At 39.7% G+C, this 26,908-nt stretch overlaps 1 protein-coding gene across 1 annotated transcript in view; it reads left to right on the top strand.

Annotated features, from left to right (window-relative positions):
- Positions 1-14,228, top strand: part of LOC127576149 (anoctamin-7-like) — a 40,445-nt gene extending 26,217 nt beyond the window's left edge. Inside the window, exons 8-15 of the mRNA XM_052026537.1 lie at positions 1,395-1,484; positions 2,459-2,611; positions 4,180-4,216; positions 5,211-5,320; positions 5,412-5,563; positions 6,487-6,667; positions 12,745-12,825; positions 14,166-14,228. Of these exons, the coding sequence (XP_051882497.1) occupies positions 1,395-1,484; positions 2,459-2,611; positions 4,180-4,216; positions 5,211-5,320; positions 5,412-5,563; positions 6,487-6,667; positions 12,745-12,825; positions 14,166-14,228 (867 nt within the window). The remainder of the gene's footprint in view (positions 1-1,394; positions 1,485-2,458; positions 2,612-4,179; positions 4,217-5,210; positions 5,321-5,411; positions 5,564-6,486; positions 6,668-12,744; positions 12,826-14,165) is intronic.
- The last annotated feature ends 12,680 nt before the right edge of the window (positions 14,229-26,908 follow it).

Below are 26,908 nucleotides of genomic sequence, written 5' to 3'. Positions count from 1 at the left end.
TCAAGATGTTGAAATTTACAACCTGATAAACATGATGATGCAATTATTATTTCCAGTGAAGACTTGCCCTCCAATTCCTTGTGCATATTCATGATAACATATAAAACTACTGTGCTAATTCTTCTCTGCTCATGAGCAGAACATTGACTGTTTGTGAAGAGGGTTGAATAACTTTGGCATTTTACTGAGTAATTGAGTTACTGTTGACCAAGAGTCTGTAGACTTGTCTATAAAGCATCTAATTTCTGGGTTGTTTGAATATTAATTTGTTTAAACCATTTGCATTCTTTGAGAATTCATGGTGTCATGGTGATGGTGTCATTTTTCATTCAGGCTAACCCCTAACTTCAAACAAATCTAAACCCCACCAAAATACTTCATGAAATAAGTTTTAATTTGACACATCAAACCTAGAACCTACCTCATTTTCCGCATCTTTCATAATCTTTGCCCCATTTCTTTAATCTCTCAAGGACAAATCTGCACATTTTCTCTGCTCCCACCCCCACCTACCCTCCTCTCATAATACAAAGCTAGTTACACATTATCTGCCTTACATTTAGGTTGTTTACAACTGACAACTTCCCCTTCTCCTTCACAACAGCACAAAAATCACCGTGTTCTACGATGTACTCAATCTTTATATTTCTTTTTAACTGTTGCTTTCAGCCTTCAATTACCAATCGTAAGACATTAATCTCATCATTTCCTTTTATCAAAATTCTGATCATGAGTGGGTGAATTACGTAGTTGCTAGAAGCTAATTAGTTTTAGTTGTTTATAGTCCCTTGTTAGCTAGCCTACTTACAGCTACATTATCTATCTTTTCCTGCCTGTTACCCATAGATAATAGCTTTTACGGCTGTTTTGGTCAATTTGAACTTGGGTGATTTCTACTGCATTCTGTGCAATGAATAGTGGTTGACATTTTGAAGCATTGAACAAAATAATCGCTTAATTTTCAGAACAAATCATATGCAATGCAAAAAGAATATGTAGTGGAGGTGATTTACTCTGACTGTTCAAATTTAAGTATTGTGTATATTTTTAATACCGTATAATTTAACCTTCTCATCTTCTTCTTGATTAAGAAACAATTAAGTTTGACCAAAGTTATCAGTGTTTCATTATGTTTGTCATGGCTGGATGATTTTCCTATAGATCCTACATTCCTTGCATTCTTAGCACTTTCATGGTATAAATTAATTCCAAAGAAGCAAGCTTCCAATTTGAGTCTGCATATTTGTTGAGATTGCTGTGTCCAGTTCTACTATTTTACAGGGTTTAATTATAGAATAAATTCTAGAAGTATTTTACTTTAGCATGGGAAAAGAAAGAAACTCAACTGTTTATTGTAAATTGAGTATCATGTGTCATATTCATTCATCTTGTAGGACCCAGTTACTGGAGAAGATGAACCTTACTACCCAGGTACCCTGCGGCGCACAAAAATGTTACTCTCATTTTTGGTGGGGATGCTGATGGTAAATATCAGGTTCTTGATTTATCCTTTTCTTCCATTTTACAGATGAAATGTCTGCTTTTAATTAGATAATTACCATTTGAGGATATCTCCAGAATTCCTATAATTGTTCTGAATCAGTGTAAGCTAGCAAAATAATGGTCCAGTCAGATATTTCCACTCAAATATGGCAAATATAATTCCTCTCATTTTCCTACCCCCACACCCAACTGGAATGCCTTCTTTAAGACTATTTGTTTCTCAATTATTAACAAACTGGGTACACTGCTTGTTAATCATTTGAGGCATCATGTGCTATTGTTAATATAAATATTTCTATTTACAAATATGAATCTTTAAACCAAACCATAACTAGCAAAAATTAATGTTGGTAATAGTTACCAGGACACACATTTCAGAAGTTTTCAGTGTTATCGGCTTGTACAAATGCCTATAAACTAATTATCAGCTAAATATGAGCCCATAACAACCATCTCATGTTGTTTCTCATATATATACATGCTTCTACTTGGATCCCAATGGACTAAAGAGGTGAAAAGTTGTGGAGACTCAGAGCAACAATTTATGGGTGTTTTAGTTTCAGACTGTAGCAACTTTTGCTAGTGCATTGTGGCCCTATTGGCTTTCAGGAGGACAAATATTAGTTGAGGGACTCAAAATGGTGCAGGCATTCTCAGATCTTCAGATGGTAACATGTTCCATGCATGATTATCCCCACTCTTGGACTTCATTCACCAGTCCTACAAGTTACAATGTAGGAGATCTATGCAAAATGGAAATGATAGTACCAGAAGATGTGTGAACATCCCTAAGATATGTTATACTGCTACTTTGGAATCCCAGGAAGGGACTTGCTGCCATTTCCATTGTGGTGACCATGTGCTCCATGGTTGACTGTAAACAACCTATGAAAATGTATGAGTTCTCTAATCACTTTTACCTGAGACACCTAATTGCTGCTTTGTTTCATTACAGGTCTTTACAGTAATTGCCAGTGTCATTGCAGTGGTTATTTACAAGACCTGGGCAAGGATTAGAATTAAAACTTCTAACTCATTTGTCAGCTTTTTGTTGACTACTGTTGGTGCCTCACTTCTCAATGTGGTGTCCATTATAATCTTAGGAAAGGTAAGCTTTCCATTTATCCTTCTAACTATATTTTCATCCATTACTTATTTATCTATCAATCTATTTAATTTGTTCTGGAGTTTAATCCTGGCTGGTTGAATTTTCCTACCTCTCTTCCTACATTCATCCTCCCAGTGGCAGCTGCAGGCTCCCTCCCTGGAGTTGTGATCTGGTCCAAATTGTTCTCTTTTCATCTGCAAGCTAAGTCTATCTATCATGCTAAGTGAGGATCCTGGAAAACAAAAATGTCCAATATCAAACACTGCAAGAGTGGGATAACTTGGATTTCTGAGTTTCTTATCCAAAATTCCTTTTGTCCAAACATCCCAACCTACCATCCAGCTCCCATTAAGATTGGGGCCTTTATCATTTCCAAAGGATGCATTAGCCCAACTTGTGAGCCAAAATGAATCATGATTACAGAACAAAATTAAATGTGTTGATGGTTGATGAGGGACTTCAACTACTAAACTATTCACATTCTTTAAAAAAAACAAAGTTATGTGAAGCATTTTGCAGTTCTCTGACATGGGCTCATTTGGACTTACTTTCCCAGTAGGCAGGTTGATACATTTTGGAATTATTTCCTATTTTGAAAATTATCCTCATGGTAACAACTGTTTTACAGAAGATGTTTGGTCATCTCTCAATTAGAGGTTGATTCTACTCCATAGCTAATTCTTGACCAGGAATTAACCAATTGATTTGTAATGTCCCAGATTTGCCTGGGAAATATTATAAGTTCCACACCTAACTGCTGACATTTTTCAGCTCTAGTGCAGATATGTTTTGGATCTCCTGCACAAACAGATTGCCAATCTTATTGGCCAAGCCATTTCCCAGCTGCATCTGCCCTGGACTTCCCTTGGAGACCAGTGGCAGAGTTGGATTCAGATAAGATTCCCTGGTACTTGTACCAAGGAGACTGCATTTGGATTCTGTATTATGTCAGACCTGGAGCAGGATCTGCAAGCCCTTTTCAATACAGATTATAAACCTATGGGGAAGAAGGGTGAGGAGAAATTAAGTGCTTCCTATTAAAACAAAATGTTTTTGCTATTTAAAAATAATTTTCATTTATTTAAATTTGTTTTAAAGGTGTTTAATTCTTTATTTCATCTTTAACTGCTTTAATCAATATTCAGAACTCTTAAAATCCCTGACAGCTGATAAGCTGGCAGCAGGTCTTGTTCTTTCCTGCCTATATTAATGCATGTTGCTGGATTCCTGGATGTTGGACCCCCCCCAAGTAAGCCTGGATTCAACGAAGGTAAATCTGGGTCAGGGGCAATCATGGGCTGTGAGTACAGGTTAGCCCAGGGCAATCAGATCTAGAATTTGGTATAAAGTCATCTCAGGATAGCCTGGTGATTCTGCCTCAGACCTTGATTGGCTAATGGTGTGTGTGTGTGTACCTATATATATATATATATATATATATATATATATATATATATATCTATATATATATAGATATATATATAATTTATTTGTCAATAATTGTCATGTATAAGAAGATAAAGCAATTTGTGGCATGTTTTCTTTATATATAACATCTTCTGTTGTAGATATATCATATAATTGCAGTTAAAATGACAGATTGGGGTAAGTATATATTTAAACATATTTCTAATACTCCACAATATTTATCTCAGTTCATCTTTGAATGGAAATAAGTAATGATTGCTGATTTACAACAAAGTATTTTTTCATACAGAAAATCTCAAATCTCTTAATGGCATTTCATAATGTTGGTAGGATAAGCTTTCCATTTTGGCCACTCTGTAGATTTTACTCTGAGGATGAAAGTGGGATAATCAGCAGTGTATTTTCAGAATGAACAAGAGTGGGCAAAGGTTACAAAAATACATCCTAGTGGCTGTATATACAGCAACACTGGGAATGCCTGCTGGTATGTTGTAAGTTTCATTGATAGCAAGGCTGCAGAAAGGAAGAGAAAAATGGTGTAATGAATGGCTGCCACTGCATCTGTAACAGAAATTTGTATTACTTGCACCCAATTAATGCAGACTATTTCAGAATTCACACTTTCACAGCTTCCTTTTGATTATAAGCAATGGTCAGGTTTATGGATGGGATTCCTTGGCATTTTCAAGCTGATTTTGATCACTGTACCATCAACAAACTTGGATATGTTACAATTGTTACACCAGTCCTGATGAAGAGTCTCGGCCCGAAACATCAATTGTTTATTTCCCTTCACGGATGCTGCCTGACCTGCTGAGTTCCTCCAGCAATTTTTGTGTATTGCTCCAGATTCCAGCATCTGCAGAATTTCTTGTGTCTCTATGTTACAATTTGTCACTTCAGCTAAATGATTTAGTGTAGATTGTAAATAGATGCCCCAGTACTGATCAATATCACACCCTCACTCTTGCCAACCTTAAAATGACCTGTTTACCCCTTCTCTGTATTTTCTGTCTGATAACATTTCATCATTAAAGCTCCGTGGAGACTAGAGCCATTCACTAAGGAGAAAATAAACTTTGAGAATTTTACATTTTGTCATGAAATAAAAATGTGTTACTGAAGCTGACGTGAATCAGTTTTTACTAACAAGCTGTTCTTTTCCTTACAGAAAACTACAGGACTCAGACTAACTACAATGACGCTCTGATACTAAAACTGTTTGCTTTTCATTTTGCTAACAGTTATTCATCTCTATTTTATATCGCATTTCTTAGAAAGGTAGGTAATGGAGTGTAGAATATCCTGGCAAAGTGTGGTTTCATTGATATATTAAGTGTTAACCAATGACTTTTTAACTACTTATTTATAGAACAACCAGAAGTTTTTTCAAATGATTGGACTGCCTGACTTTGAAGATAACTGCGGAGACCTGAACAATTGTGTGTCAGAGCTTAGTGTTCAGGTTCTTATACTCATGATCTTCAAACTATGTCCCAAGTTGCTGACAGATATTTTAATACCGTAAGTTGTTATAGTGCTGAACTTTGCTATGTTACTTGTGCCTACAATGAAAAAACCTACATTTTAAAAAACTTACATTTTACTCTTATGTTTCATCATTTAGCTTGAACCACAACAGAAAGAATATTCTTTAAATAATATTGTATCATGATCTTTGGATGACCCTGAGTACTTTACATCCAATTATTTTTTAAGTGCAATCACTTGTTATGTGCAAACTGGCTGTAGTATTTGTCCACAATCATCAGTACAGAGGATTTATATTGGGATAGGTGACTGACAGGAAACAGGGTAACATTGGCCAGGGTGGTGGAAGGAATCTGATGTCTTATAGAACTTTGATATACAGTATTTTGCATCCAACTAACCAACAGAAATATTGGACCACTGATAATACACCCAGCTCTCTAAAATATTCTGGAATGAAGACAACAAAAAACTGACTCTCTGGCCTGCATCAATATTGTTATGTCCTTCTCCATGCAATCCACACTTGTTTATTTTCATCTACCTTTAAATATTGTTCTTAAACTATGGTCTTCTGCAATGAAATCTCAATTTCAAAAATTCTATTAAGCAGTCAAACACACTCTCAACATAATTTTGTGTTTTTTTAAATAATTTCACCTACCCCCTACTGTCCCATTTGAAAATATGGTTTTCATGGCTACCTTAAGTTTGAATACTCTCAGTACCATTTTAGTAACTGAAGCAATCAGACTGCAACAGCCCATTTCTGTTGCCCTAATCAAACCACATTTTCTTCATTCCATTAGGGGAGAAATATTCTTTATTACCTTTTAACCCTTCAATACTGGTTTCGTGCCCTAGAGAAGTAAGAAACATTTGGGACTAATGATCACAACTGGATAACATCACATACCACTATATGCATTTTATTGTGCTAATACTTTACTTTACAGATGGATGAAGAAATTGAAAAACAAAATCAAGAGAAATAAAAGGCTGTCTTTACCATCAAAAAATCAGACAATGCTTTCAGCAGTGGATAATTATATTATTAAAGAATATCTGAAACCAGATCTTGGTGATTTCACACTGGAGGAATACACAGAAAAGGTCATACAGTACGGTTACCAAATGGTAATACTAGACATATTGCTAAAGCAAAGTTAGAACATAGGATGTTGAAGCAATAGTTTAGACAAATGCAAACTCACAAATACTTGTTTTTGAGATTATAAAGTGACTCTCTTTTTTCAATGTTTGTCTTTTTTTTTCCATTTTTCTTTCTTATCTGTCATTTTGTATTTTATTCCTCTCTCCACTTTCTCTTTAAATAATTTGGGAAACTGAACAGTATTGCTCTCGGGATTACTACTAGTGACTATACTGCACCATCTTTATTGAACTAACAATTGCAGATCAGTCCAAAACTACTATTCTGGAAAAGGCTGAGACTTTCAAAGGAAAATCAAAATAAACATTTGAAAGCCCACAAAAGGTATCCTGGCGGATTAATTTAATTTTGTTGACGATATACCTTATTCTTTACTTTGTTAAAGCCACAACTTTTGATAGGGGAAATTGCAGTTGCTGAGAGGAAAATGGCATTGAAAAGTATTTTGAACAATGTATAGTTAAAAGCTTTCAACATAAAACATCTTCTGCATACTATTAAACCAGAGGATTAAAGCACAAGAGATTCATCTCATCACCACTGTCAGTGATTTTTGTTAAACAGTTATGATAAGCAAAATATTTTGTAACAGTAAATTTGGGTCCCATTTCATATGTGAAGTAACAGGTAATTGTAAAAAAAAATGAGGCCTCAATAAGTCCTATCAACTGATATAACTTGTCTTCTGAAAGCCTCCTGATAAAAAATTCCACATGGAGATAGTAATTACATTTGAAAGCTGTCATGATTTAGTGTAACCTTGTCAAATATCTTGGTGTGCAATTGATTCTCATCTGATTAATTTTATAAATATAACTTATGGTAGTGAAATGTTTGAAAGTAGTTGATGCAAGGGAAAAATGGGTTTAAAAGTGAACAGAGTGAGTTGGGGAAAATATTTCCTTACACCTAATAAAACACTTGTAGTTTGAATAATGTTAATATATGTCATTGAATGTCAATACTGAATGCAAATTATTTTATCATGGAAAATTTTTCTTTTCAGCTTTTTTCAATCTCATTCCCTCTGGCACCACTTCTTTTCTTTACAAGCATTTTATTTGATGTACATGTGGATGCTAAGCGGCTGCTATGGATGTACAAACGGCCAGTTGCTTTCATGGCTCAAAATATTGGTAAGATATTTTATGAATGGCATAAGGAAAGAACATTTGAATTTGCTTCTACTGATAGTGAATAAGTGGTTTTAACGCATTACTCAAATGTAAATCAAGTCATGAGCTAGATAATGTCATGGGAAGACACTGAGCATTGCTGTAACCTTCATTTGAAAAGTAACATTCTCTATTCTCATCTTTAATCCTCTTTTCCATTCCTTTTATGCAATCCAGACTACTTAGAATAAAGTTAAGTCAATTACCATGATCTTCATTTAACTCCATACAGCATTATTTAATTGTAATCAACTTTATACCAAAAGCAACATATCAGCTTTGTATATTTTGTATATACAGGACTAAGAAATCAAATTAAATGCTTTGGGAGTTTATAGCTTTAAGATTATTGTGTCCAGTGTGTTCTTCATCACTTCCTGGGCTCCCAATTTTATTGCTACATCTCTGGTAATTACAGTATATCTCATATTGGAAATGGTCATTACTTTATCAATGTGACTTTTGCTCAGGATAACACATTTGCTTCATTTGGAATATGCTGGGTGGAATCTTACTCCTTGGCTTGAACAAATAATCTAGGCTATAATCCAGGATCAGTTATGTAAACAATGTCTTTCCATTGAGACATTAATTCAAGATTCTATCTCCCATCCTTCAAGGAATATTTAAGATCCTCTAGTATCTTTTAAAGGAGTTCAATAAGTTCTCCCAGTAACCTGGTCAACACTCGTCCTTCAACCAATACCATTGAAAAGATTAACCACACATTAATTATTTTTTTTAATTTATGGCTTCTTGATGTTGTAACTTGGCTGTGAAGGGATATGGAAGATCCTGAAATGCAAAGAGGCCCTATACATAAAATTTTAATTTCTACTTTAGATATATGAGAGAAAAGTAACCAATGCTGAATTGTTAATTGTGCCCATCATTAATATTTATAATCTTACATGAGCTGTTAAATGAATAATTCTCTGTGGCTTTAAAACAAAACCATAGCATAAAAGGGGAAGACACTCCATTGGTTGGAGTCATACCTCACAAAGGAAGATGGTTGTGGTTATTGGAGATCAGTCATCATTGTCCTAGGCTTAACCATTCTCAGCTGCTTCATCAGCAACCTTCTAATATAAGGTCAGGAGTGGGGATGTTGCTGATGATTGCCCAACATTCAATTCCATTTGCAACTCTTCAGCAAGTGAAGCAGTGCCTTGACTACCTTCAGGCATGGATGATAAATGGCAAGTAATACTCACACTGCAATAATGTTAAGCAATGACCTTCTCCAACACGAGAGAGAATCTACTCTTGACATTCATTGGATAATCACCATCAACATTCTAGGAGTCACATTGACTGGAAACTCACCTGGATCAGCCAAGGATGGGTATTCTGTGGCCAGTGACTTATCTCCTGACCCCCACTAGTACCTGACTTCCATCTAAAACATTAATTCCCTCCCCCACCAGCACATAATTTTTGCAGTGTGCACCATCCATAAAATGCACTGCAACTTGTTGTCAAGGCCACTCCAATAGCACCTCCCAAATAAGTGACCTCTATTGCCAAGGAGTACAAGGGCAGTGGGTGAATAGAACACCACCACTTGCATATTCCACTCCAACTGATTCAGAAATATATTGCCTTTCCTTCATTATCGTGGTTCAAAATCCTGGAACTTCCTACTCAATGGCACTGTGGGAGTAACTAATCCATAAAAACTGAAGCAGTTCAAAATGGCAGCTCAAACACCATCTCCATAAGGGCAATTAATGATAGTGAATAAATGCCGGCCTTGCCAGTAATGCCCAGGTCTCAAAAAAAAGGAATAATAAGAAAACTTTACTAACTGCAAGTTGAGGGTTAAGTCTGCAGCCAGGAGAATGACATCTGCCCGAGGCAACATCCAGGAGTGAGCTCCTGCCCTAGGGCTTCAGCCAGGAGAGTTACTTCCCACCCTGAGGTTCCAATGGGTGGGCTCCAGTCAGGGGTAGCCAGGAGAAGGGCCACTCAGCCCAGAGCACAAGACAGGAATGTGACCACCTGTCCCCAGCTTCCATCCGGGAGACGCATCCCAACCCAAAAGTCCAACTGGGAGAGAGACCTCCTGATACCCTAGGGCTCAAGCCAGGAAAGTGAACTTCAGCTGGGAGAGCAGTTTGCAAGGGGAATCAAACATCAAATCCAGGGTTGGTATGAATGTTGTGGTTGAAGGGAGAGTGTCGGGGGTGGGGGGAGGTTGGTGTTTGTGGAGCAGTTGGTTTGCAAACTGGATAAAGCACTGCCCTGCAATCAATACTTGATTATTTCACTAAACCCAAGTATCAATTAGCGTAGTTAGATTTTCCTGCATATATACATTCATTGTAAGCAGTAATTCTTAATGATTGCGAAATAATCAAATACTTCAGTGAAATTTCTTAATGATGTGTGAATAGGCTGTATAATTGCATGTACAGTCTACTCAATGAGTCAGAAAGTGAATTACTTAACATACAGTATGTTGTCAATATGTAGTATCATAGTTCTATATAGATTTTGTCTGCAGATGTTTTATTGACTGTTCTTATCGTGAGTAATTGTATATGATGTGTGTGTATAAGTAATGAAAAAAGTCTAAAATTCCATATTTTCAGGTCATTGGCTGACTGTTTTAGATCTAATAAACGGAGTGGCAATAGTGACCAATGCCTGCTTGATTGCTTTCAACACAGAATTTGGGAGGGAAAGACCCTTTTATGAAAAACTGATCATTCTCATAGTTATTGAGGTACATTATTACTCTTAATAAATCTCACCTTAAATGATTACTACAGAAAATGTTTATTTTTAATGAATTATTGATATGGTTTTGGTAGATCTTTGTAATTACATAACATGAAACTTATTTACAGGGGGAATGGCTGCCATATGGGTTTTGATCTTAGGTCTCAACATATGTTTGCACTGGTAAGCAAAAAGAAATGTGCCTTCCAATAAGGAATGTTACACTATTTTGGAGTGAATTTGAGATGCTTATAATGTTGGGATCCAGTCCATAGCATTTTTAACAGTGATTTTGTTGATAACATATGCCTTTAAGATATGACATTTTTCTCTACCAGCCTTACACTGCGGATGTGCCACCACTTCTCTTTTATTGCATTTTGCTTCATTGGAGCACACAGGTCTGGCTCCAAATCCCTACCTGATCCAGGTCAGAGTAATATGGAAACTCTGACTACCTACAGTAAGATTCCTTTTAGACAGTCCAAGAGAGCAGGTCCTGCTCCCCTTGATTTCAAAACTTACAATGACTGGGAGCAGAACAGAAATGTGCAGAAGTTTGACTTTGCTGTGAGAATTTCACTGGGGGAACAGTTAATATAAAATTGGATTCATTGGCTCGAATCAATTTTATTGCTAGTGGTCTTCAAACATTTTTATCATAATTTTATAAGTTACCAATTTACCTTGCATTGCTGTGAGAATTTAGGAGGGGGAGCAAAACTTTCCTATATTAAATTAGTAATACAAATGGAGAGACAATGTGAGAAATTTTGTTTGTCTTATTGTTTATCTGGCTTGATAGAACTAGATATCTGAACCCGAACATAAAACTGGGTCAAATATTTCGGCTGCAGCTGTGGTAGTTCCTTGCTACACAGGACATCAAATGTTGCACCGATCTGTACTTCATCATTCTGTCATATCATCATGGGAAGGCAGTTCTACCCTGCAGAGCAAACTGTTGGAGAGGCGATGTTACATGCATGTGACAGAGTAAAGGACACTGAACAATAAACATTGATGTTATTTTACTGGTCTGGTTATCACAGCTGGAAATAGAAATGATTAAAGACAGTGGGACAACGTTATTCCTCTAGTGCAGTAAGATCTGTCATTGTTAGAACTGTGTGATGGCAATCATCAATAGTCCATGCATTGTAAAAACTAACAAAGCAGATATTAACCCACACTTTCCTCTGCCTAAACCACATACTACTCTAATTTTGTAACACAAATGAAAGAAGGCCTTGTTTATGATTACCAATTGACTTATTAAAATCCTCTTCCCTGCACTCCTTATGCTTTTCCAGTAAGTGCAAGGAGCACATGGACTTCTTTCGTTATTGTTTTCAAGACTACAGTCCAGCTATCTCTGCTATTTGTCCAGGTGCCCCCTGCCCAAGATCAGAGAGTCAACCTTTTTCCAATTTATCTCCCATGCCTTTTTCAAGCTAATCTTGTCCATGGTGTCTCACCTCCTACTCCCTTGACCCCCATTCTCACCAAACTGCAGACTACCCTGTTTTTTCACTGGCCTCACTAATATCTAACATTGCTAATGTTTCCCACTCTAGGTTATCAAAACCATATTCATTACAAATTTGATCCCTCTGTCTTCATAACATATCTCTAGACTTGACAATTACAATGCCCTCCTGCTTTCGAACTGCCTCTCATTTATGGTGTATCAAGCTGGGCCTAGCTTTCAGACCTGCATTTGCTGAGTTAAGTTGGCTCTGTTTTCCTCAGCCATGCCAAATGCTTCCAAACTGTATTCTTGGGGTTAATCTGTTCACGGCCTTTCTTTTTCCTATGTGTGCACTTCCTTCCAATCCTATAGGCCTCACCAGAGTCTCTTGTGCATCCCTCCATTTCCCAGTTGTTGGTCATACATTCAGCTATCTAGGCACTGGACTCTGAAGTTCCCTGCCTAAACCACTGCACTCCCTCTCATTTATGTAACTCATTAAATCCTATCTCTTTGGCCAACCTTCCTTCCATCTCCTTCTTTTGTCTTTGTCAGTATTTGGGTAAATCCAATGCAAATGTAACTTGGAACAATTTTCTGTACAAAGATGCAATATAAATGCAGGCTGTTGTGAGCTAAATAAGAAATTATCTTTATTTCTTTTTAGCATTTAGTGTTTGTAGTGAGATTTCTACTATCAAATATGATACCAGATGTACCTCAACACATACAGCTAGCAATGAGGAAGGTAAGTCTCTATAATGGCAGAATACTTAATTTAAATTCATGTAAAAAGTAGTACCATATAATAAAAAAATTAGAGCCTTTGTTTTTGAATGCTTTGCTATATTAAGTAAGTATTCTGGGATTAAAAGCACAAAATTGTCTAGCAGTTGGATTTCACCCTATTTCGGTGCCCTAATCGGTGCTGTGCATTGCTATAATGTCAGTTTTCACATAAAAAATGTAAAATTAGCAAAAGAGATGTTTGAAATAGCATTAGGGTGGTTTACACCCAGAACCATGCATTAGATGGAACATTATTCCTGATAGAAGGCGGCTCAGTTTAATGCAGCTTCTGACAATTTGCTGAGCTGGGAAGGTAATCAGCCCTTAAAAGGACACTCCCCTGGCAGCCAATGTAAGTACCTCCTTTATTGGTTGCCAAGTAGGAGAGGATGTGGGGGAGAGAAAACACAAAGACATGTGAACTAGAAGCAGGAGTAAGCCAGTCAGCCCCTAGTGCCTACTCTGCCATACAATAAGGCCATGGCCAATCTTGTACCTCAGTGCCACTCTCCTGCATGAACCTCATATGATTCCTTTAATATAACAAAAATCTAGTGATCTATATCTTGAATGCACTCACTGACTGTGCCTCCACTACCCTCTTGAGCAGTGAATTCCAAAGATTCACCACCTGGGTGAAGAAATATCTTCCCATCTCAGTCCTGAGTGTTTTGAGATTCTGACGTCTGATTTAGACACCCTGGCAGAGGAAAGATCAGCTCTGCATCTACCCTCTCAAGCTCCTCAAGAATGTTGTATGTTTCAACGAGATCACCTCTCATTCTTCTAAACTTCGCAAAGTCTGCTCAGTCTCTTATCATTTATCAAACCAGCTATCCCAGGAAAAGAGAAGGTGCCAGAAGCATGGCGACACTTGCGGGCTGCCCCAGAACACTCTACGCAAAAAAGATGCATTTCACTGTGTGTTTCGTTGTATATGTGACTAAAGATATCTTATAAAAGAAAGAGTCCCTGAATTTAGTGAAAGAGAACTGGTGTTCTCGTCCGTGAAATGAACACTAGGGAGGATGTGGAGTTGTGTGTGTGTGTGTGTGTGTGTGTGGGGTGCGTGCACAGGAGACCTACTGAGGCCAAAAGAACCTGACAGGGCTTGCTCCATTTCAGCTGTCTCCTCCCAGTGTGAGCACCCCCTTCACTTGAGCAATGCAGAAATAAGTATCAAGTCCTGACAAGAAATATCAGGATGACTTCAGTTCATGGTAATAAAATTATGCAATTACACTTGTGACTTTCTGGACATTCAGATTATTACCTGTAATCTATATTCTATCCATTTAGGAGAAATACCAAGTGGCAACCAAAATGAAAGGTTATCCAACCAGCCTTCATCGATTCCGATGATTCTAGCAAAACCACACCACCACTGTAAGTTATGTGTTCTTCCACTGTTACACCTTAGAACATAGAACATAGAAAAACTACAGCACAGTTCAGGCCCTTCAGCCCACAAAGCTGTGCCGAACATGTCCCTACCCTAGAAATTACTAGGCTTACCCATAGCCCTCTATTTTTCTCAGCTCCATGTCTCTTAAGAGACCCTATCGTATCCGCCTCCACCACCGTTGCCAGCAGCCCATTCCACGCACTCACCACTCTCTGAGTAAAAAAAACTTACCCCTGACATCTCCTCTATACCTACTCCCCAGCACCTTAAACCCATGTCCTCTTGTGGCCACCATTTCAGCCCTGGGGAAAAGCCTCTATCTACTCGATCAAAACCTCTCATCATCTTATATACCTCTATCAGGTCCCCCCTCATCCTCCGTCGCTCCAAGGAGAAAAGGCCAAGTTCCCTCAACCTATTTTCATAAGGCATGCTCCGCATTCCAGGCAGCATCCTAGTAAATCTCCTCTGCACCCTTTCTATGGCTTCCACATCCTTCCTGTAGTGAGGCGACCAGAACTGAGCACAGTACTCCAAGTGGGGTCTGATCAGGGTCCTATATAGCTGCAACAATATCTCTCGGCTCCTAAATTCAATTCCACGATTGATGAAGAACAATACACCATATGCCTTCTTAACCACATAGTCAACCTGCGCAGCCACTTTGAGCATCTTATGGACTCAGACCCCAAGATCCCTCTGATCCTCCACACTGCCAAGAGTCCTACAATTAATACTATACTCTGCCATCATATTTGACCTACCAAAATGAACCACTTCACACTTATCTGGGTTGAACTGCATCTGCCACTTCTCAGCCCAACTTTGCATCCTATCTATGTCCCTCTGTAACCTCTGAGAGCCCTCCAAACTATCCACAACACCCCCAACCTTTGTGTCATCCACAAACTTACTAACCCACCCCTCCACTTCCTCATCCAGGTTGTTTATAAAAATCACAAAGAGCAAGGGTCCCAGTACAGATCCCTGAGGTACACCACTGGTCACCGACCTCCACACAGAATACGACCCTTCAACAACCACTCTTTGCCTTCTGTGGGCCAGCCAGTTCTGAATCCACACTGCAATGCCCCCTTGGATCCCATGCCTCCTTACTTTCTCAGTCAGCCTTGCATGGGGTACCTTATCAAACGCTTTGCTGAAATCCATATACACTACATCTACTGCCCTCCCTTCACCGATGTGTTTAGTCACATCCTCAAAAAATTCAATCAGGCTCGTAAGGCAGGACCTGCCCTTGACAAAGCCATGCTGACTATTCCTAATCATATTATACCTCTCCAAATGCTCATAAATCCTGCCTCTCAGGATCTTTTCCATTAGCTTACCAACCACTGAGGTGAGACTCACTGGTCTATAATTCCCTGGGCTATCCCTACTCCCTTTCTTGAATAAGAGAACAACATCCGCAACCCTCCAATCTTCCAGAACCTCTCCCGTCTCCATCGATGATGCAAAGATCATTGTCAGAGGCTCCGCAATCTCTTCCCTCGCATCGCACAGCAGCCTGGGGTACATCTCATCTGGTCCTGGCAACTTATCCAACTTGATGCTTTCCAAAAGTTTCAGCACCTCGTCTTTCCTAATATCTATATGCTCAAGCTTTTCAGCCCACTGCAAGTCCCCACTACAATCCCCCAGATATTTTTCCGTAGTGAATACTGACGTAAAGTATTAATTAAGTACCTCCGCCATTCCTTCCGGATCCATACACACGTTCCCACTACTGCACTTGATAGGCCCTATTCTTTCACATCTTATCCTCTTGCTCTTCACATACCTGTAGAATGCCTTGGGGTTTTCCTTAATCCTGCCCGCCAAGGCCTTCTCATGCCCCCTTCTGGCTCTCCTAATCTCCTTCTTAAGCTCCTTCCTATTAGCTTTATACTCTTCCAGATCTCTAACATTACCTAGCTCTCTGTACCTTTTGGAAGCTTTTCTTTTCCTTTTGACTAGATTTATTATAGTCTTTGTACACCACGGTTCCTGTATCCTCTTGTGACTCTCCTGTCTCATTGGAACATGCCTATGCAGAACTCCACACAAATATCCCCTGAATATTTGCCACATTTCTTCCGTACTTTTCCCTGAGAACATCTGTTCCCAATCTAATCTTCCAATTTCCTGCCTGAGAGCCTCATAATTCCCGTTATTCCAAGTAAACTCCTTTCTAGTCTGTCTGTTCCTATCTCTCTCCAGTGCTAACGTAAAGGAGATAGAATTATGATCACTATCACCAAAATGTTCACCCACTGAGAGATCTGACACCTGACCAGGTTCATTTCCCAATACCAAATCAAGCACAGCCTCTCCTCTTGTAGGACTATCTACATATTGTGTCAAGAATCCTTCCTGAACACACTTAACAAACTCCTCCCCATCTAAACCCCTCACTGTCTGGAGATGCCAATCGATGTTTGGGAAATTAAAATCCCCCATCACAGCAACTCTGTTATTCTCACACCTTTCTAGGATCTGCTTCCCTATCTGCTCCTCAATATCCCTGTTACTATTGGGCAGCCTATAAAAAAACACCCAGTAAAGTTATTGACCCCTTCCTGTTCCTAACCTCCACCCACAGAGACTCTGTAGACAGTCCCTACATGACGTTCACCTTTTCCGCAGCCGTGACACTATCTCTGATCAACAGTGCCACTCCCCCACCTCTTTTGCTTCCCTCCCTGTCCTTTCTGAAACATCTAAAACCCGGCACTTGAAGCAACCATTCCAGTCCCTGAGCCATCCAAGTCTCCGTAATGGCCACCACATCATAGCTCCAAGTATTGATCCAAGCTCTAAGCTCGTCTGCCTTGTTCACAATACTCCTTGTTTTAAAATAGACACATCTCAAACCTGTCTGAGAACGTCCCTTCTCTATCACCTGCCTATCATACCTACTACTAGCTTTCTCTATTTGAGAGCCAAACACCTCTTCCCCAGTCTCTCCAGTTCGGATCCCACCCCCCCCCCCCCCGCAACAATTCTAGTTTAAACCCTCCCCAGTAGCCTTAACAAACCTCCCCGCCAGGATATTGGTCCCCCGGGAGTCAAGTGCTACCCATCGTCTTTGAACAGGTCATACCTGCTCCAAAAGAGGCCCCAATGATCCAGAAACCTGAATCCCTGCTCCTTACGCCAATCCCTCAGCCACGCATTTAACCTCCTCCTCATTCTGTTCCTATACCCACTGTCATTTAACACAGGCAGTAACCTGGAAATTACTACCTTTGAGGTCCTGCTTCTCAACTTCCTTCCTAATTCTCTATAGTCTTTTTTCAGGATCTCATTCCTTTCCCTACCTATGTCGTTGGTACCAATATGTACCACAACCTCTAGCTGTTCTCCCTCCCCCTTCAGGATATCTTGGATGCGATCTGAAACATCCCGGACCCTGGTACCTGGGAGGCAAACTACCTTCCGAGTTTCTTTCCTCGTCCACAGAATCGCTTGTCTGCCCAGCTAACTATAGAGTCCCCCATCACTAGTGCCCTCCTCTCTCCTTCCCTACCCTCCTGAGCCACAGGGCCGGACTCTTGTGCCAGAGAAATTGCCACTGTTGCTTCCCCCAGGTAGGCTGTCTCCCCCAACAGCACTCAAGCAGGAATACTTATTGTCAAGGGGTACAGCCACAGGGGTACTCTCTAGAACCTGACTCTTCCCCTTCCCCTTCCCTCTCCTGACTGTGACCCACTTGCCTGACTCCCGTGGCTTCATCAGTGTTTTTAAATATCTTCTCATCAGCTTCTAGATAAACATTTAATTTTGCCAGACTTCATCATTCATTCATAACCTTAAATATCTGGGACAGAGAAGTCAACAACAATGTCCGTTTATCTAGGCTGCAGGGGGGCAATTTTTTTTGTGTGTGCAAACTCCATAAATCCTTTACTTCCAAAGTTGCAGTCGCCAGTCAGGGCAGGTGTTCTTCAAGTGTCAGCTTTCGGTGGGTTTTTACCTTCAGATACAGGGGTGGATAAGCTTTAGCTTTGCCTTAGAGTGGAGGTTGAGGAGGTATCATGGTGTCTGAGGTCAGCGCCCAGAATTATCAAATGGAAGGACTTAGCTCAAACTTCCAGAGTGTCTGATCCGTTACTGAAGATTTTCATGATAAACTTCAGTACCAGGGCTCGAGTAAGTTTGAATTCTTTAACTTGCACTCATAGAGCATACAACATAGAACAGTACAGCACAATACAAGCCCTTCAGCCCACAATGTTGTGCCGACCTTTAAACCTCACCTAAGACTGTCTAACCCCTTCCTCCCACATATCCCTCTATTTTAAATTCCTCCATATGCCTATCTAGTAATCTCTTGAATTTGACCAATGTACCTGCCTTCACCACCACCCCAAGCAGCGCATTCCATGCCCCAACCACTCTCTGGGTAAAATACCTTCCTCTGATATCTCTCTTGAACTTCCCACCCATTACTTTAAGGCCATGCCCTCTTGTATTGAGCATTGGTGCCCTGGGAAAGAGGTGCTGGCTGTCCACTCTATCTATTCCTCTTAATATTTTGTACACCTCTATCATGTCTCCTCTCATCCTCCTTCTCTCCAAAGAGTAAAGCCCTAGCTCCCTTGGTCTGTCCTCATAATGCATACTCTCTAAACCAGGCAGCATCCTGGTAAATCTCCTCTGCACCCTTTCCAATGCTTCCACATCCTTCCTATAATGAGGTGACCAGATCTGGTCACTCTAACAGATTTAGTCTTCTAGTCGAGGTCCACATGTTTTCTGAAGTGCTTACTTGTACTTAAATATGTAACAGTAGGCCTCAATCTAATGAGTGCAATCTTCTTCTCCAAAAAGAGAGAATTTCTGGGGCAAATTGCACTGTTCAGTAAATCAGACCAGGTATTTCTGAATTTGTATAATGCTTGTCCCAATGAGGAATTTCGGTGTCAAATATGCAGGGACCTATGTCAATCTCTAAACAAAGATCTTTTTCGAGTGTTGCCTGAGAAATTAGGTCACACTGTTCTGGGTGTTTAGGGCCTTGGGTGCTGCTGGATATCACTGTGCAAATCCACACAACGATCTTTAGTACACCTTCCCGAAAGCAATGAATTTCTGTGACAAAAGTGAGAAATAGATGAAGGTGGCACAGGTTTTTAAAGTGTTAATGTGAGCAACGGCACAGTGACATCTGCCATATTGATGTCTGGTCCACCATGGGATGGGTGAATGGGAGGACTGATTATGCTGAGGCACTGAGTACTATATAGGTTTCCTTAATGCTGCGTGTAAAATCATCACATTTGTTCCTATACTGCAGGTGAAGTGGGAGCTACAATTGAGTTTGTGGGAAATGAGGATGGTGACGGAGTTATAAATGCTGTTTGCCTTCATGTCTTTTCACCCAACTATCTTTCACCAAACCTTCTTCTCCTGATCTTGCTCCACCAGTTCCTCCTTAGTCCCTGTGGAACTCTTCTTACCCCACATATTGCCATCATTTTTGGATACAAGATACACCTGCCTTTAATCTTTTCCACACCCTGAACCTGAGCAGCAGCCAGTGTCTCATCTCCTCCCAATGTCTGAGCCACCAATGGGGAGCAGGTTCATGCTGGCATCTGTCTCCCCTCCTGTGAAGGAACAGAAGCTTAGATCAGGTAAGTTAACAGCCAGCTGCTCTAGAGAGCCATTACATGTTTTTCTTCAGCTGCTGGTTTAAGTCCAGAGCCCACATTCAAGTCCTATGACTGCGTGGTAAGGAGTCGTAGGGCAATGGAATTTTGCTCGTCCACTACAAAAATGATAGTTTTCCTTGAAATATTTTTAAGTGTAATTGCAAAGAGCTAGAGTGCTGAATGTTGTAGACCATGACTATTCTAACTTGACCAAATTTGTAGATTGATGTATGCCTGGAATTACATAGTCAATCTCCTATGCATCTCTGCTTTTTATTTATAGGTTCTGGTTAAAAGACGGGATCTAAAGAGCACTTTATTTCTGGAATTCCAAAAGAATCCCACTACGAATACACCACTAAATAGCAACAGATTCACGTTGAATGTGCTTTCAAATAGTGATTCATTCGTTATTTAATACATTGTCCTTCTTAATGAAAGATTGTACCTGTAAAGTTATAATACATTGAGATAATGCCATTATTTCATTCGTAGCTGATGAAAGTCACTGATGAAATCGAACTTACAACTTAGTCCATTTATCAAGGGGCTAAAGCTTGCTATTTACAAAGGCAGTCCTATTTGACCTACCCACAGCATTTATACAAATTATGAGCAAAATTTTCATTTTGATATGTCACTAGTGCTAAATCTTGTTGCAATAATATAGTCTATCTCAAAGCAGTATTCTATATTATTTATCATATTTAACATGCATATTTAGCAGGTTTTTAAAATCTGGGTTCACTATGCTTTGGTAGAAGGAAAAAACGTATTGTGTAAAGCACAAGGAGTGAGCAATCTGTGGAATTTCATCTTTTACAAAGTGGTAAATCTTTGGTAAGATGTAATCTTGTAGGGTTGTCCTCCTGGATTCCAGTTATTTGGAGAGCAAAAGTGAGCTTTTCCCTGCTCTGGTAGAATCTCCTCATTTGCTCTAAAACATACCAACTTTGGTGAAAACAGAAATTAGGGTCTGTTTTTGTCCAATGTCATTATAAAAACTGTTCATTTTTTCTTATAACTAACTTTATCTTGATTCTGTGCTGTTTATTACAGAGATCAAGTGAATCTTGTAGTTCTGGTTGAGTCAAATTTTGGTGAACCACTGCTCACAAACAGTTGACTGCTGTATATCTATGTGGTCATGATTTGTTTCTTGCCTATTACAAATTGCAATGTAAAACATCCACACAGACTAAAGACTTTGGCTGCTTTAGTTTATCAATGATAATGGAACCCTAGAATTACCTAAGTGCATTATCAAATAATTCCTACCACTGTTGTGCTATGATGCAGCTGGGATTAAATATGAGCTGTTTGCAACATGAAGTGTTGTGTGACATAGAGCAAAGCCTTGATGATATATTGGATCTTTAGTAAAAATCATGTGTGTTTTCTTTTCACTCCATAGTACTGGTAGAGTTCAGAAAGCCTTGTTTACAAGGATCAATGCCAAGGAACAGATTCATCCATGTATATATTTTAAAACCAAGGACTCATGTCAAATATCAATAGCTATGAATGTGTCCCTAAAGCTTGCTGAGTCCACAGTACGTTGCCTTCAATGATTGAGGTAGGGGTTCAATGAAACAAAATATTGTATCACAATTGATTGCCTTTAACACAAAAGAAAATTACAGAGGCACCACCATTACAGTCTTAACCAATACTCTAGTACTCCAAAGTAAAAATATTGCAGTTCACCTTTTTATATTTTTCATATTACCTTCAAGTACACACCTGCATCATGAAGCTTGTTTAATAGCCCACTATGTGATTCAGCTAGCCAACATTTATTTCCTATTATTTATTTGGGTATTTTGAAGGAATGCAAGTGGTAGGTTGAATAATTTAGCAGCTCTGGTGTATATTTCAAAAGTTAACATCAAAGTAATAACCATTTGTCTGTTTCTGAGGCAACACTCAGCTGATTTATTTTCTGGAACCTTTCAATGTCTAGATAATCTATATGGTGAACTGGTCAGATGCTCCATGATAATTGCCTTGTTACAATAAAACTTGTCAATGGTAAAACTTACTTTTGGTTACTTGTGCTAGTTTTGCATGTAAATTTAATTTCTGTTTTTTATGTAATCTGCAGTTGTTCTTCACTGTTCCATTCACATTCACTACTCGTGTTTCCAGATATTTACCTTTTGTATACAACACCTCAAGTCCAAGAGCTTTCACTGCCATTAGAATCTGGATTTCAATTCAGTCAATTGCTTTCTTTACTATTGCTTTCCGATGACTCTTAATGAGGTTTTAACTCTCCGATCAGTTAATAGTACTGTTTCTTGTTGTATGATTGCATTTTAGTCAATTTTTTATATTGAAATTTTAAAGCAGTAGTATACAAGAATTTTCTGAAATATTCTCTGCCCTGGCAGAAATATCTGTACAGACTTGTAAACAACTATAGTCAAAGCTAATTATTTTTGTTAAAGTATTAAAATAATTTAATTTGATGGTGGGAAATGCCTCCTTTTATGGTTTTAAATCTTTTCCACTTGAAATAGTTAAAACCCCTAAAAAAACTGTCAATGATTTCCCAAAGTTGCACTTATTTCTATCAATGTTTAGAACCCATGGTAGAGCCTGTTCCTGTAAGTATTTATTTTACAGGAAATATTTAAATGGATGGAGCATTTCAGCTGAGGCTGGTTTTGTTTTCCTTGTGATGGAGAAGACTGAGGTGGGACGTTATTGAGGTATACAAAACTATGAAGGCCAAAAATAGGGTGGATAGGGAGAAATGTTTTCCATCGTCATGACTGTCTAACCAGAGAGCATTGGTTTAAGGTAAAGGGATGGGAGACCTGGGGGAGGAATTTCCTTAACCCAGAAGGTGGTTGAAGTCAAGAACACACTGCCTGCGGGGATGGTGGAGGCGAGTACTCTCACAACTTTAAGAAGGATTCACATGAGCACTTGGAACAGCAGGGCATAGAAGGCTATGGGATGAGTGCTGGAAAATGGATTAGTATAAATAGGTACTTGATGGCTGGCAGGGACATGGTGGGCTGAAGAGCCTGTCTCCACGCCATATGACTCTATGGCTCTTGAAGTGGAAAGCATGCTTCCATTTAACAGTCTCATCAAGAAATGAGTAACCAGGAATGGTACTGACACTGTACATCGAGCGAACTGGCATAGGGTGGCACAATGCAGATTACAATTCACACTGTCTTCTTCTTAGGCAGCCCCTCATGCTACACCCCAGTTTTGTGGCTTCTGAGTTGGCCAATGAGGCCAAAGTGGGGTACACAGACTCTGCAACAGGTGGGACAGGAGGTGCCTGAGAGAGTGGCTGGGTGGGTGGATGGATCACTTGGGAGGTGGTGCGCTCCTTCCACCTTTTATGCTGGGATTCCACATGCTCCTGCTGTATGTGCTCGAGGTTCTCAGCACTGTCCCGAATGCTGCTTCTCCACTTAGAGCTAGAACATCTGTGGATTCCCACAAGTCAGCGGCGTGCTACACTATTTTCAGGAGTATCTGAGGATAACTTTGAGACTTTTCCTCTGTCCACCGGGTTTTATATTTACTACAGAAGGCTAGTGACATTGGATGAAAGTAATTCCCATTTGAAAATGAAAGGAGAAACATTGCAAGGTCAGTAATTGCCCAGAATCCTTAAGGATATGATTAGCTGAAGAATATTATGAAGATCAAGGATAAATTGTCTAACAGACGTTAAGGGAGAATATAACTTAATACACCAGATCAAGTAATAAATGAGAATGAGTAAAAAAAAATAAGCTTTTCTTCCCACCCCAGCCCTCCCCCATCTGGTTCTGGTTCCACCTGCCATTTACCTCTCCTCTAATGGTTCCTATCATTATCAGAGTCCAGCACTGGTAGCCCTTTGTGTTCCTGCTTATCTCCCCCTCCAGCAGCCGTCTCTGCCCTTCACACTCCCCTCCCCCCACCTCGCTCCATCTGCCTCTCATTTTTTTTCTCTGTCTTTGTCTACCATCCACCGACCAATATCTCCCAGCTCCACAAAACCCCTCCTTCTCCCTACATGGTGTAACCTGCCTATCACCTTTCACTCCTCCTCAGTCCACCAAACACCTCAGGCTGCCGTTTCACCACTCCCCTTCTCCCTTCTCCACTCTCAGTTCCAAAGCATCAACAGTTCCTTTCCTCCCACAGGTGCTGCTCGACACACTGAGGTCCTCCAGCAGGTTGTTTGTCACTTTCATCCTGGAGAACGGTGCACCTCATCTTTGTTCATGTACTCTGGTCCTCCCTTGAACTCAGATGACTTTTCCAAGCAAACAAGTTGTGTATTTTAAGTTACATGATTAAGATCTTCAAAATAATGGAAAGTTAGGGTTAGTAATGATCCATTATTTTGAAGATCTTAATGATATACCCTTTAAAACAATTTCTGCACAATTTATTTGTTTGCAAGGTCAGACTTACAATCAAACCAATCCCAAGGCCCACTCACAAGAAACGTGTTTTAGTTCAACATTACCAGATACTAATACTTCTTGTCATGTTTAAAAAATATGCAAACCGTAATTCTTGCTGCTTCCTCACTATCACCTTGGTACTCCATTCACTGTCTCCTCAGTGACTTCCCACTAACCCAGTTACTGTTACACTCCCCACATCTTCAGTACTCCTTTCCACTTAGCCAGACCTGTGCCCGTCTGTACCCCTCTGTTATACAGTGACTGAACTGTGCCCACTAGTACCACACCTCAGTGTTAAGGAGTGACAGAGCTGTGCCCACCAGTCTGTATCCCTGCATTATACAGTGACTAAACTGTGCCCATTTATGCCATACCTCAATGTTAAAGAATCACAGACCTGTACTCACCAGCACAGCACATCTGGGTTTAAAGCTGAAAAGGACCTGGATCTCAATTTGGCTGAGCACAACATGATCTCTGTGTTACTCATCCCTGATCCTGGGCCAAGTTGGGGTCTCGGCTCCAGACCCAGCTGAGTCCTAGCAACAGATGGGCTGCAAGGCCTGGCATTAGATGGACCTGGGAACCTAAGGTTGGCATCAAAAGGGCCCTGGACAAACTAACAGCAGTCTGAAAACCCAAAAACTGCAGATACTGGAAATCTGAAATAAAAACAGAAAATGCTGAAAAAACTCAGCAGGACAGGCAGATGAACTAAAACATGTTTCTTATGAGTGGGCCTTGGAATTGGTTTGATTGTAAATTTGACCTTACAAATAAATAAATAGTGCAGAAATTGTTTCAAAGGGTGTATGATTAAGATCTTCAAAATAATGGATAGTTACTGAGCCCAACTTTCCATTATTTTGAAGATCTTAATCATATACCTTAAAAAATGTTTCTGCACAATTTGTTTGGAAATATTTCAGGTCCAAGACCCTTCATCAGAACTGGGGAAGACAGAAAAGTTAGTTTTGATTTTCAGTGACAGAGAAGGTGGGGGGCAGGATGTGTAGAACAAAGGGAACATCTCTGATAGGGTACAAGACCTGTGCCCACACTAGAACGATCCTCTTGGTCTCTATGCACTTCTTTTTAAGAAGTTGTTGTCCTGTAATATAAACAGAAAATGCTGAAAATACTCAGCAGATTAGGCAGCATCTGTGGATAGAAAAACAGAGTTAACATTTTAAGTCAATGACCCTCCAGAACTTTTGAAGAAACATCGACTCTACTTCTTTCTCCACTGATGCTGCCTGACCTGCCAATTATTTCCAGGATGTCCTGTTTTATTTCAGATTTTCGGCATCTGCAGTTACTGCTTTTCAATTGGAGCCGTCCTGTGGTACTGTGGAACTGTTGGCAAGCTTACACGGGAGCAACTAGCAAGGCGAGTGACCAGAAAGAGCAGGATGTGAGAATGACAGATGTAAGTGAGATGTGGCCGCAGACCAGATGTTGTGCATCACAGTCTTTAAAGTTAAGAGCAAAGCTTCTCACTGTTATGTTCAGACTAATTTCTACATGTAATGTCCTACTCCCCACATACCTTCCTAAACAGGCTTAGATTTTCTAATGATTTTACAGTCCTGCCCCCACATCCATGAGAAAATAGATGAAGCGTACACTGTTGCATTTACCCTAGTCTTGCCAGGTAACCTTAAAGGGGCTGATGGAGACTGTTTAAACAGCACTTAATATGGATCTAGAAGGGATGCGTGCTCCTGGTTACACAGCACCACTAGTTCACAATAACTCCTGTGTCTTTCTCCCACTTTGCAGCCATAAGAATGAAACTCTGTATTCTGTGTATGTGCCTCTGCCCAAGTGCAAAATGTTACATCTATTTACACTAAAAGACCTGGGCTTTGTTCCATGGGATCAAATAGGCCTGCTAATTATTTTCTTATTTAAGATCCTTGCATCTTGTGTGCAAATAAATACAATACCATTTCCTCAACCATGTTGCAATCATCCAGTTCATTGATAGATGTCAGCCTTGGATTAGTGGTAACACTGATTTAGAATGTCATGAATTCCAGTCCACTCCACAGGAAGTAACTTCTTATAATTCAGAGCAATTCTAATGGGCTTGTGTTCAAGAAAGGACAGGAAGCACTTGCACCTACAAGAGGAATATCAAATATAATGCATTAGCCTGGAAGATGTAGCAACCAATTTTAGATGCTGATTACCCACAATTAGATTTTATCCAGACTAAATTGCGCTTGCAATAATTTCTGTAAGGATATTGTGCCAATCTCAAAGTTGAATCAAGTACCTCTGTGCATGATCCACAATATGATCCTGATGTTTTTCTGGCATCAGACACATACCTAATGTAATTATTCATGATAGCTCCAAGCAATGATTGTTGCGGAACTAGTGGCACGCTGCAGGTTACCCAGACGTTTCCTCAAGTCTTTAGAGTGAGCTACAACTAACACAGGGTGTTTCTCAAGGAACAGGTTGCTGAGATACTCCTGTTGTAGATTCCTCAGTAATTACTCAGCTGGCAACGCTCCAATACTGAAGGCTCCTGATACTGTG

The sequence above is a fragment of the Pristis pectinata genome, chromosome 11, assembly GCF_009764475.1.
Source record: "Pristis pectinata isolate sPriPec2 chromosome 11, sPriPec2.1.pri, whole genome shotgun sequence".
Classification (NCBI taxonomy): Eukaryota; Metazoa; Chordata; class Chondrichthyes; order Rhinopristiformes; family Pristidae; genus Pristis; species Pristis pectinata.
The sequence above is the reverse complement of the archived record's forward strand: the minus strand, read 5'-3'. Positions and strand labels throughout refer to the sequence as shown.